Source organism: Larus michahellis, chromosome 7 (genome assembly GCF_964199755.1).
Source record: "Larus michahellis chromosome 7, bLarMic1.1, whole genome shotgun sequence".
Taxonomy (NCBI): domain Eukaryota; kingdom Metazoa; phylum Chordata; class Aves; order Charadriiformes; family Laridae; genus Larus; species Larus michahellis.
Genome location: NC_133902.1, coordinates 37589655 through 37607471, shown reverse-complemented (window position 1 = coordinate 37607471; position 17817 = coordinate 37589655). Strand labels below are relative to the sequence as shown.

The window sequence follows — 17817 nt, the reverse complement described above, 5'->3', positions numbered from 1 at the left end:
TGGAACCTATAATGTTAACATTTGCATAGAAATGGAAGAATTTGTAATTCTCATTTATGTTACCAATATGGTCATTATCAGCAATAAATCTTGGATACAAACTGCATGTACTGTTAATTCACACAAACTTAAAAAAGCAGTTCAGGAGGAAATCCTGTGAGGTACTAAACATATTTCAGGATTTTGAACGAAATGCAGAGATATATTGTAGGGATAGAGAACACAGAAACATAAAATGGTATTCTATAAATCACCTGTACTTCATTAGTTGTGTTCAGAGGTGGCTACTTCCTGTTTAGCAACAAACGTTGCTAATAAAATCAGGGAGTTAGATGAAAGGACCAGAAAGTTATTAGAAGCATGTTTGTCTTGTTGGAAGCTCCTGGTTTATTAGTATGTACAGTCCTGTAAGAATCGGGACGCCCTGCGTTTGGGCACTGTGGGCCAGGTCCCATTGCTGGCTCTGTTCTCTGGTCTACACGTAGGCAGAAGTCATAGAATCATTTAGATTGGAAAATCCCTAAAGATCACTGAGTGCAACCATTAACCTCATGCTACGAAGTCCGCTACTACCAAGTCTGCCCTTTCTGCCAGCCAAGATTGGTGTGAGATGGACTGCTTCCTTCCCACTCACACTCCGGAGGTTTGTTGGGCTGGCATGAGTCCTCCTTTACACCATGCAAGTGCTGTAGCTGCCTTCAGCCTCTCTAGTGCTTTCTGTGCATAGGCTCAGGTCTCCCTTTGCACCCAGGGGACCTCTCAGTCCCCCTGGCCTTGTCTCCTGGGACCGATGTTGATCTCATCCGACGAGAGGCTGCTGCTTATGCACGTCTTTTTCCCAACCTCAGCCAAGTGGACCTGCTGATTTCACTTGCTTCTTTCCAAGGAGGTACGACCATTGAAACATGTAACTTTAGTGCCTTTGAAGAAAGTATTGTCAGTCAGGTGTTCTTGACTTCAGGCAGTGCAAGCTATATCCAGAGAAAACAAAGTAATTCTCATGGATACTTGCCTGCTTTCATTTCCTGGCTTCTCTGAATCACTTTCTGACTAAGGTCAGAGTTCTTAGAAGTGTTGTGAATTTTCTTCCAGTTTGATCTTTTCCACTTTTGAACTCTTATCATCCTTCCCATACCAGTGGTGCCTTCAGATCATCCATTGCTTGTTTGCTGGACTTTCTGGCAGGACCTTAGTTTGTTCAGGGTCTTTGTCCAGGGAAGTTGCCATTTGAGTAAAGGACTATGCAAGTCTAGTCTCACAGTTTTTCTGTCTTTCCTTCTATTTGGGAATGAAATTTAAAAGACTTACCAGAAGGTTAAAGAGAAACTGTGTATTTGATGTGGATGAAACATATAGAAGCTCATTTTTGGAAGCTCATTGATATCTAAGCACTGTATCATAAGACCAATAGTGGCATCACAGGTGCTCTACAGGTTCCACAATATTGCTCTGCCTTGGATACTCTTACTTCATGTTTGGGAGTTGTCTTTTTAATAATGAAATCTAATCATATATGTTCATTTAAAAGAAAATCGCTAGCACGTATCCAGGAAAAATACCTGTGGGCTCTGAGGAAAATAGAGTTGACATATTCTTAACTTTGTATGTGTGGGTCAGTTTTATAAGTGAATATTTTTCAAGTATAATACACATAGATAAAAAAGCAATATAGGTAAGCAAATTTTATATAAAAACCCCATAATTTTTATACAAAATTATATAAATTTGTGGGCTTTTTTTTTTTCTTTTTCAAAGAGTGAAAGTCCTGCAGGAATATCAAGGCAGCCTTCAACAAAAGGATCAAGGCAACGCGCCAGACCCGGAGGAGAAGGTAACTAGAGGGAGGATATTATTTCTATTAAATATACTGGAGGGTTATTTAATAGGAATAGCATAAATACTTAAATGTCTGTGTTTATTATTTTCAGTGCTTGTTTTATACTCCCAGTCTGCATTTATGAATTGAATAGGCAATTTTTCTGCATGGATTTGATACATAGAAAGTGATGCACAGTTCAGTTGGCTCATGTTCCTCATGCACAATTGTAGATAGAAATTCAGCCTGCTCTTGATATTTATTGTGTTCTCTCTGAATGGGCTTTTTTAGGTCATCTATAACTATTTATTTTTTTATTAGTTTCATAAGAACTGTTTCTTTGCTTAATAATCTAGCAAGTTTAGAAAAATATGCCTTGCAAAGCTTTGGCTTCTTTTTTTTTCTGTTGCTGAGGATTAGTGGACAGTATGCCTGAGTAGATAAAATTATTGCATGTTACCTTTACATAAAGTCACATGTAAAGGTTTGTTAAATGTTTACAGCACAGCAGTATTCAGCACAGTATTTTTGTTTTAGTAAGGCTTAAGATATGTTGTTTAAGGTTGTTTTAGTAAGATGAAAGACATTTGCAAGGCAAGATGTGCTTTCCTGTAGGGATAAATCATACAGCCGCGAACCCTGAATTTGTAACTTTATCACTTATTAATATTTGGGAAGAGTGCTCTTCTGAAATTTGGCGCTAGGGAATCCAAACTTCACTTATTTTCTGATTTTTTTTTCAGTCATTTCTCAAGGATCTGAAGTCTTAGTGTTTGGTCTTTAGAAATTTTGGGTTTATAAATGAAAAGATCATATATGTAGAAAAAACCCCAACCAACAGAACAAAAAGGCATATTCCCTGAGATTTACTGAGTACTGGTGAGCACAAAAAGGAATTTCCCTGGGTATTTGTTTGATAAGCAGTACACTAAACCATCCACATCTCACTCATACTTCCTGGGGTTTCTTCAGTGAAAAGATGGTTGGGTGAAGCCAAACCTTTCTGAGTGATTTCCGTAGCTTGTGGCGCTTAAAAGACTCCAGGTGTAAGCTGGAGAACAGATGAAGATAAGGTGTTAAGCAACACTTCTGGCTTGCAGCCCATTTGATGATTAGAGAAGATTCTTCTTGAGTACTGAAACAATGGCACGTTTTTGTAGATCTTTGACTTTCTCCAACATCTGTCATTACAGATGTGGTCAAATGTATTGCGCCTGGACTGGTGTCAGGCTAGGACCTTGTGATTTGAGTTGGAACAGGGAAGGTGATTTGGGTGCCGTCAGTACTGAATCCCATCCCACATCATCTTCCACAGTAGCTCAACCAGGTGTAAGGAACCAAGCCCCACTGCTTTTCTGCTGAGAGTGCTGGGGAAGGAAGGACGGGTATTTATTTGTTACAGGTGAATTATCAGCAGGAAATGAGAAGCTGTAAAAGTCCCATCTCTTTGTGCCAGCCAGGAGTCGCCCCTGGTAGTGGTGTGAAACCGCCCCTGATGGATGTGCAGAGCCAGGACTCTGGACTGAATCCTGGCTGTGCTGGTCTTGACAGCAGGCGAGGAGGTAGTTCTGTGGACGTCTTTTCCTTGCTTCAGTGCTAAGTCTGTCAAGACTGTCACCTGTGGTAATAGATCTGTGGTATCTGTGCTTGCCCGTTAGTGGATTGATGTAAACGGTAGTTGTATTGATTACAGGCCGTTTTACCAGCCTTTGGGTGATAACCACTTCTGAGTCTTTGTTGACTGGAGCTATGTAACAAATGGTACAATCATCAATTAACATCTCTCCTCATCTGCCTCGCACCTGCATTGGTCACTTCTCATTGTCTCTTTGGACAAGATTTAAGTGAAGATTTTAGTCTTGAGATAGTTTTAACTGAGTAATAGACAGTTTTGTAAATAAGTAAATAATTTTATTTTATGTTTTAAGATGCTTCATTGCAATTGATTATGTCACCAGCTTTTATAGTAATTATATTAAATATTACATTTGCATAGTAATTGGAAACTAGATCCTCTTCAGAATATCCCAAGTATTTAATACTTTCACATCAGGAAGAAAGGGATCTAAACTTGGTACTGCTAGCCCTTTGTATAAGAAAGCTAAGAGAAAGAGCCTCGAGAAACACGTAGGTAAGGAATAAAATAGACTGCAAACCAGATCTCATATAATGACTAGTCTAATTGCGATTTCTGTCTGTATTTAAGTGGCTTTTCCCCCCTACTCTTATTTCAGTGACCTACTTATCTGCTGTTGTTCGAGTTTTCTTTCTATGGTTTTGTGCCCTGGGCGCTGATATTTTATTTCTAATGAAGAAGCCACTGTACGTAAATCAGTTTAACATCTCAGTCCAGGGGATACTGTAACACCTGTGAATTGACACCTGTTAAAATAGCTAATCCTGCCTAAAGACTGGTACTGTTTAGACTAATGAAGTGTGGAGATCTTCATGCACTTAATCTGCCAATATCATTATTATTATTAATTTATGTAAAGGGAGTGTGTGTTGCTGTGTGTCTTCCTGAGCATCCACGTTTTCTTTGGGTTTCTGTTTTAGTAGGTTTCCATGTGTCGGAGGCAAAATATTGAAGTTGTATCAGAGCATGGGTAGTGTTTTCAGAACAATCAATAGCCATATTTTCAAAAGGACTTGGGGAAAAAAGTAAAAACATGTTTAGGCGCCTTAAATACCTTGGAAAAGATCTAGCACTTTGGGTATGAATGTCTGTTGACTTAGGAGCTTAATTCCAGTTGGTGCTTGAAAATTGAAAATTTTGCGTCACATCTGATGTACTTATGTGCTGTGAGATTTTAATAATTTTGCAGCTGAAAAATACCATCTGGATTCAATTAAACGTAGTCTTATTTTACTACTCAGTCATCCTTAGCTGATCCTATAACTGTTTTTATTTCCCAAGATTTGAAATTTGCTTTATAGCCTGAACTGGCACTAAACTACAGTGACCAGACACGCCCCATTTTATAGGATCATCCCTTCTTTAAAACCAAGATCCAGTTTTTCTGATAAATTAAATATGGTTAACCACTTATCCTGTGTTTTGGCTTTTAGGTAAATATTTTAAAATACTCCTCTTTTTATGATGCAACAGGCCAGCGCACTCAAATTTCAGTTTAGCTAAGTGATAAATACTTTGGGGCATTAGCCCTCCTTTTGTTCTAATACAGCAGAGCTGGAATAGGTGAGTAAGGCTCAGAGGTGCTTCAGTAATTTATCCAGAAGGTAGTAAAAACCTTCTGGAGCTGCGCCGATGCCTGTTGCACACCGCTCTCTGTAGTTACTGGTGATGATGATCAGAGCTTTCTATATTTTCTAATATTAACTGGAGATAAATAAATATGCAACAGGAGAACACATAAGGGTTAGTGTCATGACTAAACTTTAAATCAATAAAACGGAAGTGGTGAATGGAGGATTAGTTAAGCAAAAACAGGTATATTTGCTATCCTAGTAATTAAAACTATTTAGACCAACATTTTCTCATCTTTATTACAAACAAATTCCTAATAGTATTCGAACAAATGTTTTGGGTTTTTTTTAGGTTTTTTAATATAGTTAATGTTATGTTTATTGCTACTCAGGCAATGACTGCTTTTATCGTTGCAACATGCCTTGCAGCAAAACTTGTATCATGCAATAGAGATCATTTTTGATAATTTAAAAGTTGATTGATACATTGAACATAATTTTTTTTTCTTAACTTGCGGTTGCTCTTAATTGAGATCTTAATAGGTTTCCTTTCAGGCACTGAATTAGTTTCTAAATGAAAAAGAAGTAAAGTGCTTCACATTCCACTGTTGGTTTGGCTTTTCTGCTAAGCTCTTAGACCTTATGGGTAACTTGAAGCACTGCTGTAAAGGTTGGTGGTGAATGTTGCTTGTTTCAGTTTTATTAAATGACAACTCATCCTGGCCTTAACCAGCACAGGTAAATGAACGTGCTGGTTGACCTTTCTCTGCTGCGTGTTAATCTCCTAAACCAGTAGAACTCAGTATTTCTACTGCAATGAACTATATATCTTGTGTGTGCTTTCTGTGGCATGGGTGGAAGAGTAGATCCTCCGCTCTTGATCTGTATGTCCTGAAAGGTTCAGCTTTATGCTGCATGCAGTACTTTCATGGCCTGCTTTGGAAGTGTTGGATGTTTCAACCCAGGCATTAGGCAGGGCTCTATCTAGTAAATCTTTTCCTGTGTGCTCAGAACTGTTTGCTGACTTGTTCTGGTAGAGAAAATGTTACCTGAAGTGTCCTGGCTGTGGAGGGGGACCCTGTGAATGGATCTGTTCTTTACCTTTGCATTACAGTTACCTGTTTGCGGATAAGGAGAGTTGGAAGTTCTGTGTTCAGTTCCTGGGCAGCGCTTTGGGTACCTCTGTTTTAAATACATGTGATTTTTCTGCATCTGTAATCTTGCCTATTTCTGAATTTGTTCTGCTGCATTTTGAGGAGTGTGAGAACTAAGCATATCACTCCAAGTGAAGGGGTGTGTGTGTATGTATGTATCTATATATTTTTAATGGCAAGATTAAAACTAAATATTCTACCCTTTCCGTACATATCTTGGCAAACTGTATGAGTAGTTTAACTTTTCTTGACCATGTGTGTTCAATGCACAGGTATATTTTCAGGCATGATTTACAAATGATGCTGAATTGTTTCTTCTTTGCATCCCTCCGCCTTGAATGCCTCTTCTCCCTGGGCTGATAATTTAGAAATCAGATATATACCTGAATATTTCAGCTTTCTCCCACTGTGTGTTACTTCGCTTATGTCAACGTTGTCCTATTGTAACTGGGGGAATTAATTTAAGATAATTGGTAGATTAAATGGTCTTTCATTTTTTAAAAAAAATAAAACTGTTTTAGGTAGGATCAAAAGTGAGCACCATTTGTGGACTACGTTCTTCTGTGGCATTACCAGCAAATTTTGGAGTTCAGCTACCAGAAATCAGCTTTTCTCGCTTGAAATTTCTTAGTGGCTTTAGTATGAAACGTGTTTAAAGCTAAAGCCTTTGAAACAAACTGAAGTGCCTTATGCATTCTAAGTAGTATACAAACAATACCGTGTATTTTATTAATTACTTAGACTTTATTAGGTAAATTTGTATTGTTTCACCAGCTATCAGGCTAATAAGTAATATCTGTAAATCGTTTCTGAATTGAAGAAGCTGGCATTAGTTTGCAGTAACATAACAAGTCCAATCAGCAGTAATGTAAAAAGTCTTTGTGAACTTTGAATGTTATTTATTTACACTCGTTTTTTTACACACTGGTTACACGGTTTATTAAACTAGGATAGCCCTTAAAGAATTGGTAAGTGTAACAGGTAGTTAGCATGGCTTTTTATTTTAAATCTTTCTTGTATCTTTGGTTTCATTTGACTATAAACTGTTTTGTTACAGGAACCGTGGAAACAAAGAGCATGGCAGATAGGATTTCGGAGGACAATGTTGCTAAACTGCAAGAGAAGGCTGAACCAGGACTTGCAGTAAAACAGAAAGGTAGGGAGAATAAAAATTTGACTGCCTTGGAAAGTCTAACTTGAGTGCTTCGGGATCGAACTCGAATCCACACAGCTAAATGATTTAAGGAGGGCGATTTACACTTAATCCAGCTGCTGCCTTGTGTTTTAATCACATCTTGTGATTAATGTCCTGGTTTGAAAAATGTACGTTCCCTGATAAACAGTTACTTTATATTCTCTCCTTCCTTACTCTTTTGCAAGTTTTCAACGAGGCCAGTGCTTACAATGTCCCAAGGAAAATGCAAGACTGCTGCGCCTGAGTCCCTTGGTGACTTTTCTATGCAAGAACTGAATCATCGCACGTTGCCTTTTTGTACAAGTATTTGGGAGTTTTACTTAGTGTTTGCCTTTTACAGGATTTTAGAGGAAAATTCCATTTCTGCATTCTTATTTCTCTATTTTTTTTTTGTTCGTATATAGCTCCCAAGATATATGTTGTTAATGAGGTATTTGTATCCAGCTACAGTATACGTGGAGCTGTAGAAGCAAAATGTAGGAGGAAGAACTGAGATTTAAGCAAAAAGCTGCATTTTTGTTTTCTCCAGATCCAGATGCCTGACCCAGTTAGGAGAGCTGATGCCATGTATGTGGGAGGTCAAAGGCTGTTTCCCAGTCCACCTGTGGCCTTTAGGGCCTCATAGCTGTGTCAGCCTAATGAAATGTAGGTGGTTGGCCAAGACATTTGTGTGACCTTGCACAACTGGGAGAGCTTCCGTGCTAAGTCCTTTTAATCTTTTGGAGCTGTCTTGTCTATTGGAATGTATCTGTTACGGAATATAACTTTCTATTCCTCTATTTCTAATTTGAAGGTATGAAAGAGGAGTACCCTCAGGTTCATTATTGATTTAGATTGGACTCTCAGCTGGTATAAAAACCAAATGTTGTATTGACTGTTCTTTGTTTTCAAATTTACTCAATAAGATAGTGTAACATAGTAGTGCGTTAGTGAACCTTAATTTTCTGTAAGTTCCCATAAATTGTCATTCACACATTTAATAGCTTTCACACTTGAAATGTAAAATCAATTGTGACAGTCAATTAGAACAGTCATTGAGATAGCAAAGTTGGATGCTATTTGGCATAATTGTAAATCAGTGATCACATGTCCCTTCTTGCTGTGTTCTTGTGTCTTTAGCTGCAAATGAAAGTTATGAAAGTTTCCAAAGGAAGAATCATTTATTGGGTTAAAAAACCCACCAATGTTAACTGACTGAAATAAACTTATTTTCCTGGATCTTTTGGAGTATTATTTCTGCATTCTACTACAGCCTTATATTCTGTTTCTGAGCACCGAGGCTCTTAACCTTTCCATTGTGTTTTGGTTTCTTTTCTTTATAAGTGAGGATTTGTCAGCATATCAATTATTCTCCCTTTGTGTTCTCCTTCAGGATCCTCACTGGCTAGTTCATAGCAGCCTCTTAAATAAGAAGGATATGTTTAAAGCTTTCTGGCAAAAGGGTGTTTTGGCCCGCCTCAGCTATTTGCTCATACACCCCTGAAGTTACTTAGGTTCTACTTTCTTAAGACATGTGCATGTAAATGCACCCACTGTGGCAAGAGGGGAGTTAGATTTCATGGTCACTCTATAAAGTGTAGGCATGCGTGAGACTTTTTCAGAAGCTGGTAGTTAAGTAAGATTTTTCCGAACCTTGTGAAATTCTAAAATGAGCTTTATTGGGGGTTTACTGGTGCGGTTTATCTTCTCACGGTTTCGGTAATTACATTGAGGTACACTTCTCTGAGAGGAGTAATGCCAGGCTCCTTTCTAAACTTTATCTCAAAGTAACCTTAAGGTGGTGTCGGTCATTCAGTTGAACCATTGTAGCCACCTGCCACCCATCCGCAGAGAACTGGTGTTATACGTAAAATACGAACGTCCTTTCTACAGTCTTGGCAGAGGGGCTGGGAGGGCAGTGTCTTAAACGGAGTTGTGCTGATCCAGTTCTTTAGGCGGTGTCTGAATGCATGTGCTAATGCAAGGGAATGGGAGGGTGAAGGCAGGAGTGCTTATTTGGTGGTAGTGCCAGTTTACAGTAGAGGGAGGGTTTAGGAAACCACTTAGTTTGCCAGTGCCCTTTGAAGCTTCCTAGAAATTGCATTTGCAAGATCATAGAATCATAGGATGGTTCGGGTTGGAAGGGACCTTAAAGATCACCTAGTTCCAACCCTCCTGCCATGGGCAGGGACATCTCCCACTAGATCAGGTTGCTCAGAGCCCCGTCCAGCCTGGCCTTAAAAACTTCCAGGGATGGGGCTTCCACCACCTCTCTGGGCAACCTGTTCCAGTGTCTCACCACCCTCATGGTGAAGAACTTCTTCCTAACATCCAGTCTGAATCAACCCATCTCTAGTTTTAATCCATTCCCTCTAGTCCTACCATTACCTGACATCCTAAATGCTTAGGCACTGTCTTGTTTGCTTGTGTAGCTGGTCCATGATACCATTTGGTTGGTTAATTGCACATTAAGATTTATTCTTAAGCTAACTCTAGTGGAATTAAATGGAAACTGGATGTTGAAACTGTTTGAAAATCACAGTCGCTGTTATTCCACAACTTCAAACCTACCTTTGGAGTAGCTGAGTCAGAGAGGAGATGAAGATGGTTCTTCCACAAGGTTTTCCAGGGTTTAGGGGGGTACTTGGAACTACTCAAAAAGTAGTTTTTACTTTCTATGTACTGCTTCTGAATTTCCTCTTGGCCTTTTATTTTTATATTTGTGGATTGTGTAAACTTACTTTGAGGGGTGAGCAGTCCCTGTGCTTTAGTAGTTCAAAGTAGACTGCATGTCTCAAATCTGTTGTACCTTTTACACATCTCATTTAGCTTTCAAGAGTGTCTACTCAGATATTCTATCAAGACAAACATTTTAATCTTGCAATGTCTTTTGACTTTTAAAAAATGTTTCATTTCTGATGAGCGTGTTCATCTTGGTGACCAGAACATCAATGTCTTTAGCATGGAAGTGTGAGTTTGTTGAAAATGCTTCCTAATGGGTTTGTCCCTGTTCTCCCAGGCCCAGCAGTAGTTCCCAAGTAATAAGCTAGCTATAGTTCTTGTTGTCTGCTTCATATCTTAACCCGGTCATATTATTATTAAAGATTTTATAGAACTTCTCTGAAAAATCAACTTATTTATTATTTCCAGGTGAATTTGCCAGCAACTCAGGAATGTTATAGTGACAAAAGACCAGCACTGAACATACCAATGATAGTTATAAAAGCTCTAATAGAAAAAACAATGCTTTTTAATAAATAAAGCACTTCTCTAGTTTAGTGCCTTTTTTTTCCCCTTTTATGCTATGTATTAAAGAATTTTTAAACTGTAACAAAGCATAATTTAGTTATGTTTGAATGGTTTGAGTAGACCTTATTCAAGTAGTTTCTATTTAAAATACCAAAAAGCTACCTATGAAAATGCTTTATGCTTGGGTTAAGTGTTTAAAAAAAAACAAAACAAGTAATAGTTTATGAGCACTTTATGGGTTCTAACTTGAAAATAAGCAGAACCTGTGGGGAACTTTTTGCAATATATTACAGATAGTTATTGCAACAATGAGATTAATAAAACATATATTTCCCATTTTCTTAATGACAGTACATGACATTATTTCCTTCCTTGTATTACTTGTTGTGTTTGTGGCTTCTGTTCACTTTAAAAGTGAAAGTGATCCACAAAACGTTTCCTCAAAGAACTGGATAATTGGGCCAGTAACAGACAGTGAATCTGGAAATCTCCTGGAAATCTAATATATGTGAGGTTCCTGAATCACCTCTTAATTTGTTCTGTGCAAGTGTCACAGTGCTGTTCTGTGATGCTGTCGCTGTCCTGGCTCCGCTGGTGCCGTGGGGCTGGGATGAACCAGGGAAGTGAGATTTTAGAGATGCTCACATTTCACACAGAGTAAATGAATGCTTGCAGGACTCCTTGCTACTGCGGCCTTTCTATCTCACGAGCAGCTGTTATGTCAGTGTGATGCAGGTCAGGATGTAGATCATCGAGTCCAACCGTAAACCTAACACTGCCAAGTCCGCCACTAAACCATGTCCCCAAGTGCCACATCTACACATCTTTTAAATACCTCCAGGGGTGGTGCCTCAACCACTTCCCTGGGCAGCCTGTTCCAATGCTTAATAACCCTGTCAGTGTAAAATCTTTCCTAATATCCAGTCTAAACCTCCCCTGGTGCAACTTGTGGCCGTTTCCTCTAGTCCTATCACTCATTACTTGGGAAAGGAGACTGACACCCACCTCGCTACACCCTCCTGTCAGGCAGTTGTAGAGAGTGAGAAGGTCTCCCCCCAGCCTCCTTTTCTCCAGGCTGAAGAACACCAGTTCCTTCAGCCGCTCCTCAAAAGACTTGTTCTCTTGTATCTTCCTTATGTTTTCCAGTAGATCATATGTAGAATTAATACACTGTATAAACATTTTTTTTTTTCCTTCAAAATGTAGTATATGTTCTGTTAGTTAGTTTTAAAAGAGAAGGTCCTACCCGTGAGATGGCTGTTCAGAGAATATGCACAAACGCTTTAGGAAAGTGGTATGCAATAGATGCCAGGAGAGACGCTTGCATTGCTTTGCCTAAGATTACGCTGGTAAAAACCCAACTGCCTCAGCCTTTTTCTTGAAATGATTTCAGAGCAGAGGGACACTGAAGTGGACAATAGTGTTAGACGAGTCCTTTCCGTGTGTGGCGTTATATGGAAGAAATACTTACCGATAGATTATTCATCTGAGCAAGCTTTCTAGATGGAATCCAAGAACATCAAATGCTTTTTACCTACCAAAATTATTCGTAGAAACGCTAAAGCAGAAAGTGGTGAATGATGCGCAGTTAGATTGTCAAGACAAAGATATCATTCATCTTGTTCTCTGCAATTATAGATAATGGTCTCACCTGAGCTTGGCAGGTGGGGGTTCATGGTGTTAACTGCACTGGACTGGGCAGAGTAACTCAGTGGGAAACCTATCAACTGGGAGGGAGCGGTTAAACTGGTTCTGTCTGATTTAAATTGCAAATGGGGTCAACTGTGGTGGGATTAGAGAAGAAGCCTCATCCTCGAATCATAGAATCCTTGCTGTTGAAAGGGACAGACAGATGGAGGTAAGCCAGTCCAACCCCCTGCTCAAATCTTGGACAACTAAGAATATCAATAGAGGAAAATAATAAGTTAAGGTAAACAAAAGAAAGCTTTAAAAAAACTCCAGCATAGAGAATATAGCATTTTTAATATGTTTTTTTCCTCTTACGATTTTGTCTAATGAGCAACTTGAAATATTGCAAATATTACCATCCAACTGTGGAAGAATTGAGTGAGATGATGTCATTTGCACAGATGAGGGAATTTCACAATATTAAGAAACAAATTAAAAATAAAAGTTTAAATGTTTTTCCAGTGTCCCTTTTGAATTGTGAATGCTCTGAGATGTTTAAAAACTGGAAGTTCACAAGACACTTAACTTTTATGTAAGCTTATAGAATTTTATTTCTAATTTAAAATGTTTGTCATGTGACGTATTTCATGAGCACGCATTCAAGTGTAGTGCTGATAAGATTCAAAATACTGTTGTAAGAAAAGTTAGATTTGCCTTGCCAGCTGAGCCAAAACATGTATGTTTGTTTCATTTAATAGAAGGAGAAGCAGAGAATGTGGCTCCTGAAAAGCCTGCAGTATCTGAAAATGGTGAAGTACCTAATGATCTTCCACCTCAGCCCGTCCAAAGGTTTGTTCCTGTCCTTTACTCTGAATCAAACTATGATATGTTTGGAGGTAATACAGTCCATTTGAAAACAGCAAGGAAACTTGGAACAGTATGTTTCTGCTAGTGGTACCAAATAATAAATGTTATCCCACGTATGGTTCCCTTTATTCACTTTCATTTCCTTCTATAAAGAAAACTTGAACATTGTGAAGTGTTTTGGACTTATTTTCTTAATCCATAAAAGCCTTCGATGTAATGTTATTAAAATATGAGGGACGTGTGGCGAGTCTAATGAGAAGAACATTGCATTACATACATGACTTTCATAAGTGTGATGTAACGGATAAGATGAACTTGCCTTTAAAAAGTCCAATTTACTTTTTCTTTGCCCAGTGAAGGATTATGTAATTGTATCACCTGTGAAAATTATTTTTTCCTGTTTACATTGCAGTGTGTACTGTTAATGCTAAATTTGTTGTTAGCAGTAAATAACTGTGCTATACACGGGTTATTTTTTAGTGAAACAAATCATGAGGTTTCTACACAGAATCATAATTTTTTATTTTAGGAAACGTTTTCTAGATTTTTTTTCTAGAATCCTGTGAGGATAGCAAGTAGTGTGATATTGAATTGTATACTGGGGATGTTTTTGATGTCTTTATGCATCGGCTGATTTACTTAGCTTATGTGTATTTACATGTCTGTTCCTTTGGGGAACATGTGAGGCTTCCTTTTACAGTATAAATGAAAAAGCCTCTTTGTTATTGCAGGCGTATTCCCCGTCCTAGCAGTGCAAGACCAGCACCACCCCGAGTAAAACGTCAGGAAAGCGCAGAGGTCTTACTTCAGGAAAGGTAAAGAATGTGGGAGATGCAGAGCAGATGTTTCTAACGCTCGTGCCACAGTATTCTCTGATATTCTGTGCCTCACCTGCTGCTCGACAGCTTTAGCATGGGTCACCTCACTGCTCGTTGATTTAGACTGGAAAATTCAAGCCTGCTTTATTTGTTTTATTGTTTCTGCAAATCACACACAGAATCACAGAATGGCAGGGGTTGGAAGGGACCTCTGGAGATTGTCTAGTCCAACCCCCTGCCAAAGCAGGGTCACCCAGAGCAGGTTGCACAGGAACGCGTCCAGGCGTTATCTAAAAGTTATGGTTGGTAGTACCATCTGGAAGTTAAAAAAATACGATTTTTTTTTTTTCTGCCTTTGAGAACTCTGAAATAGATAACCCTAGAACATTAACCTAAACTACCACTAGAATGTATCTGTGAAACATGCAGTAAATGTCCCATGCTCAAAAAAAGCATGGAACAGCCATTTGTAACTATGGCCAAAATGGTTTACAGGTGATCTCTGGTAAGTGCTGCTCACTAAAGCAGTGTGTTTAGAAGGAAAATAAACATCCTTTTACAAGAGAAGGATATCTGTTTTCAGAGTTGAGCTGTGAATGGAAGTGAGAATTTGATGTGCTCTTAGTTGCTGCTGTTTTATTTTGTGGGAGAGAGGAAGGGAGGGAACGGCTCTTGCTTCTCAGATCTCAGTAGGTTTGGACAGATCTTAATAAGTTTTCATTTTGTTGTGTCTGTCTCAGGAGCGGTGGTGGTAAAGCAGTCTCAAATGTGATCGTAGACCAGCAGAATTCTGATGATGATGACCAGTTTGTGGTGGAGGCAGCACTACCACTGCCAGAAATGCCAGAGATGGAAGCGGTCTGTTAATTTTACAAATCTTACGCACTTTGTTTGTAACTTACTTGTTTAAGTAGCTTCTAGCTGAATGTTTTTGAATAGTTGTATGTTGTAGCAGTACCAACTTATTGCAACTAAAGTTCTCTTCCTGCATATATAGGAGCCAGAAGTGGAGCTGCTTGAGGATGAAAAGCATGGTATGTTTGCTTTTACATGTTTTTATATATATATATTTATATAAAATAAACCCATGAGTTTAAACCAAATGCTGAACACTTAAAATGCTGAATAAAGCAGCAGAATACCTCCTGACGGTAGGAGCTTGCAACCTTTGCAAGAAAACCAGAAATTATTTATCAAATGCAGTCTGGTTTAGTTGAGAAGCTGGATTTGCAACTGATGTTAAGTCAGCAGGTTTTAGAATTCTGCATAAATGTCATAAATTAAGGTTTCTTAGAATGTCAGGTACTGCTTGTCAGCTCTGAGATATAAGATGGTATTGGCTGTTCAAGGCAAGTGATAGAAAAGCTTTTAGAAAAATTGACGGACCAGTTCTTAACAACATCTGTGCTTACTCCTGACCTCAGATCTCTGATTCAGGGGCTTCCATTATGGTTCCACTGGATGTGATTCAGGCAGATATATTTATCTGCATCCAAAAATTCCTTGCAAACAAATATATGTATATTTCTATCTATAGCTGTCATGTGAAATCCTTGAATTCTTCCAAAAGAGGGGTGCAAAGGAAAAGCCTTTGTGTTAATACAGCTCAGGGATCTGGTTCTGTACCAAGAGTCATTCAGTAAATGCCGCTGATGATACAGTTTGATTTAGAGGACACTGGAGAAAATAGGTCGAATAACAAATACTTTGTATCTCAGTAATTAAAATACATAATAGAATGCTGTTCATGTTGCTCTAAAAATTGTTACATTAAAAAAAAATAAGCAGTTGGTTTTGTCTGAATGTTTAAAACAACATTTTAGTGCCAACTCCAACCAACGCTGAGAAATATACTGATTTTTCAACAGGTGGGCTTGTAAAAAAAATCCTAGAAACAAAGAAAGATTATGAGGCATCACAGAAATCATCAAAGACGACAGAGAGGGTAAGATGGTAATGAACTTCAAAGAACTGTGAATATTTAATATTGTAATCGCGATCTTTTTCTCTGCCTTAAATGTGTTTTTTCCATTTATGATCAAGACTTTCTCCTTGATGTGTTACGCTGCTTTTTCTCTCCATCAATATCTCTGTCAGATATTGTTACCTTCTCTGCGTAGTGCTCTCTCTTTCTTCCCTAAAGCTGTACTTTTATTCTTTAAAACTTAGCTGTCTTCCCGGTATTTGAAGAGCAGTATCCTATTGCTCAGCAATCATTATCATTGTCTAAAAAAATGGGATCTCTGGTGCCGTTAACCATAGAATGTATTTTCGTATCACCAAATGTTTCCATACTAATGTCCTAGTATACCCCAGCATTCAGGTCTGAGTCTATGAAGTGATTTGATTTGAGTTTATCCACCATCAGTAGCTGTGAAAGGCAAAATGGTTTTTGTTTTTGCTGGGGTTTTTGTTGTTGGTTTGGTTTTTTGGTGGTTTGTTTTGTTTTGTTTTCACAGCTTATAAAGGGTCTAGAAAGGGTCTAGCAGTGACCACAGACCAAAAGCAAAAGGTTTGAAGCCTCCTGATTTCAGTGTCTTCCTGTGACAACTGGAGAGCTCTTACTTTTTCAGCCTTGCAGAGCTCATGTTACAAGAAGCAGCAAAAGGCAGAGAATTTAGATGGACTTTTCTGATCCATTGGCCATTTGGAAAGTTTCTAAATCACTGAAGTAGTTTGATGTGCTGGTGAGGAGGCACTGAGGAATGCAGTGCAGAGTGCTGTTATAAAAATACAGACAGGTACGTCATGTTTTGGAAAGGCGAGTGCTTTTCATGAACTCTTAAATCCTCAGTTTTGATCACATCTTCTCATTGTTTTCAAATGATAATTCAGTATTGTAGGCTTTTACTACCTGTATTCTTTTTCAGGAACGAGCTATATTTTGGCATACTGTTTTAAGATGCTGCAACTCAGACCTCAAAGAGTCCAGCTTTTCACAGAGCACGAAGCTCTTTCAAATTGCTGTCTGAAATCACTAATAACTTTCAAAGCCTTGACAACCTGCCTGCCTCTTTCAGCTTTATCAACTGTAGTAATTTGGCAATGAGTGATGATGTTATGATGGGTTTTGAGCAAAGTGTACAGCAGGAAAAAAAAAAAAGTCCCCGAGGGACTTTGGTAGACAGTAGACTGTTTTAAAAAACTGGTCTTATCTAGAACTTGTATGACTTTATAATTGCTTCAACGATCTGCAGCAAAAGTGACACAGTGTTAACTTTTAGGATTGGAATTTTGGAAGGGTAAAATCAACAATTCTTTTAAATAGAGATACTCCCACATGCTTTTGTGTCCAGTGGTAAAGGGTTATGCTGCCACACAGACCAGCCTTTTCATTCCTTCCCCAGCAAGCTGAGAAAGCTGGGATGGCAGATCAGACCCTTGGGGGAGTATCTTCCTATCTGAAGTTTGGGACTATCCGAGATCTGGGCCTGCTTGGCTGGAAGAAAACTCCTTTCGTGCATTGCAAGGGCTGAGATGACAGAAGGAAATGAATTTTTAAAATAGGAAAACACCTTTAGTTTTCCTGTTCATAATCAGTTATGAATAGTTACGGCTTTATCCAACTTGCTGATTTATATACCGTTTATTATAAATCTGCAGCTTGTAACATATGCGTACTGATCATTGAAACACTGTTGCCCATTTCTAACGAATGCGTCTGTGAAAATTTGCCTCCTTGAATAAGTTCTGTCTTTATATAACTCTTTGGAGAAAAGAAGGGTTAAAAGTTGATATCGCTGTTTATGCAGTAGCTCTAAAGCTCATTACTGGAGAGCGTGTTGAGCTGGCACTTGCGAGAACAAGAGATACAGCTGTTCCTGTTCCTGCTTTTATAACTAGGTGGTGCTGTTGAATCATCAGTCTTGAGACTAAGTTTTGGGACAGCATTAGTATTTCATT

The 17817-nt window shown here is 38.5% G+C and overlaps 1 protein-coding gene across 2 annotated transcripts in view; it reads left to right on the top strand.

The window, feature by feature from the left end:
• The window catches only part of TRAF3IP1 (TRAF3 interacting protein 1), a 45737-nt gene that overhangs the window by 14722 nt on the left and 13198 nt on the right, over window positions 1-17817 (top strand). For both annotated transcript variants that reach the window (XM_074596011.1, XM_074596012.1), the window contains exons 7-13: window positions 1756-1831; window positions 7235-7333; window positions 12988-13078; window positions 13828-13911; window positions 14655-14772; window positions 14912-14948; window positions 15783-15859. In XM_074596011.1, coding sequence (XP_074452112.1) covers window positions 1756-1831; window positions 7235-7333; window positions 12988-13078; window positions 13828-13911; window positions 14655-14772; window positions 14912-14948; window positions 15783-15859 — 582 coding nt within the window. The remainder of the gene's footprint in view (window positions 1-1755; window positions 1832-7234; window positions 7334-12987; window positions 13079-13827; window positions 13912-14654; window positions 14773-14911; window positions 14949-15782; window positions 15860-17817) is intronic.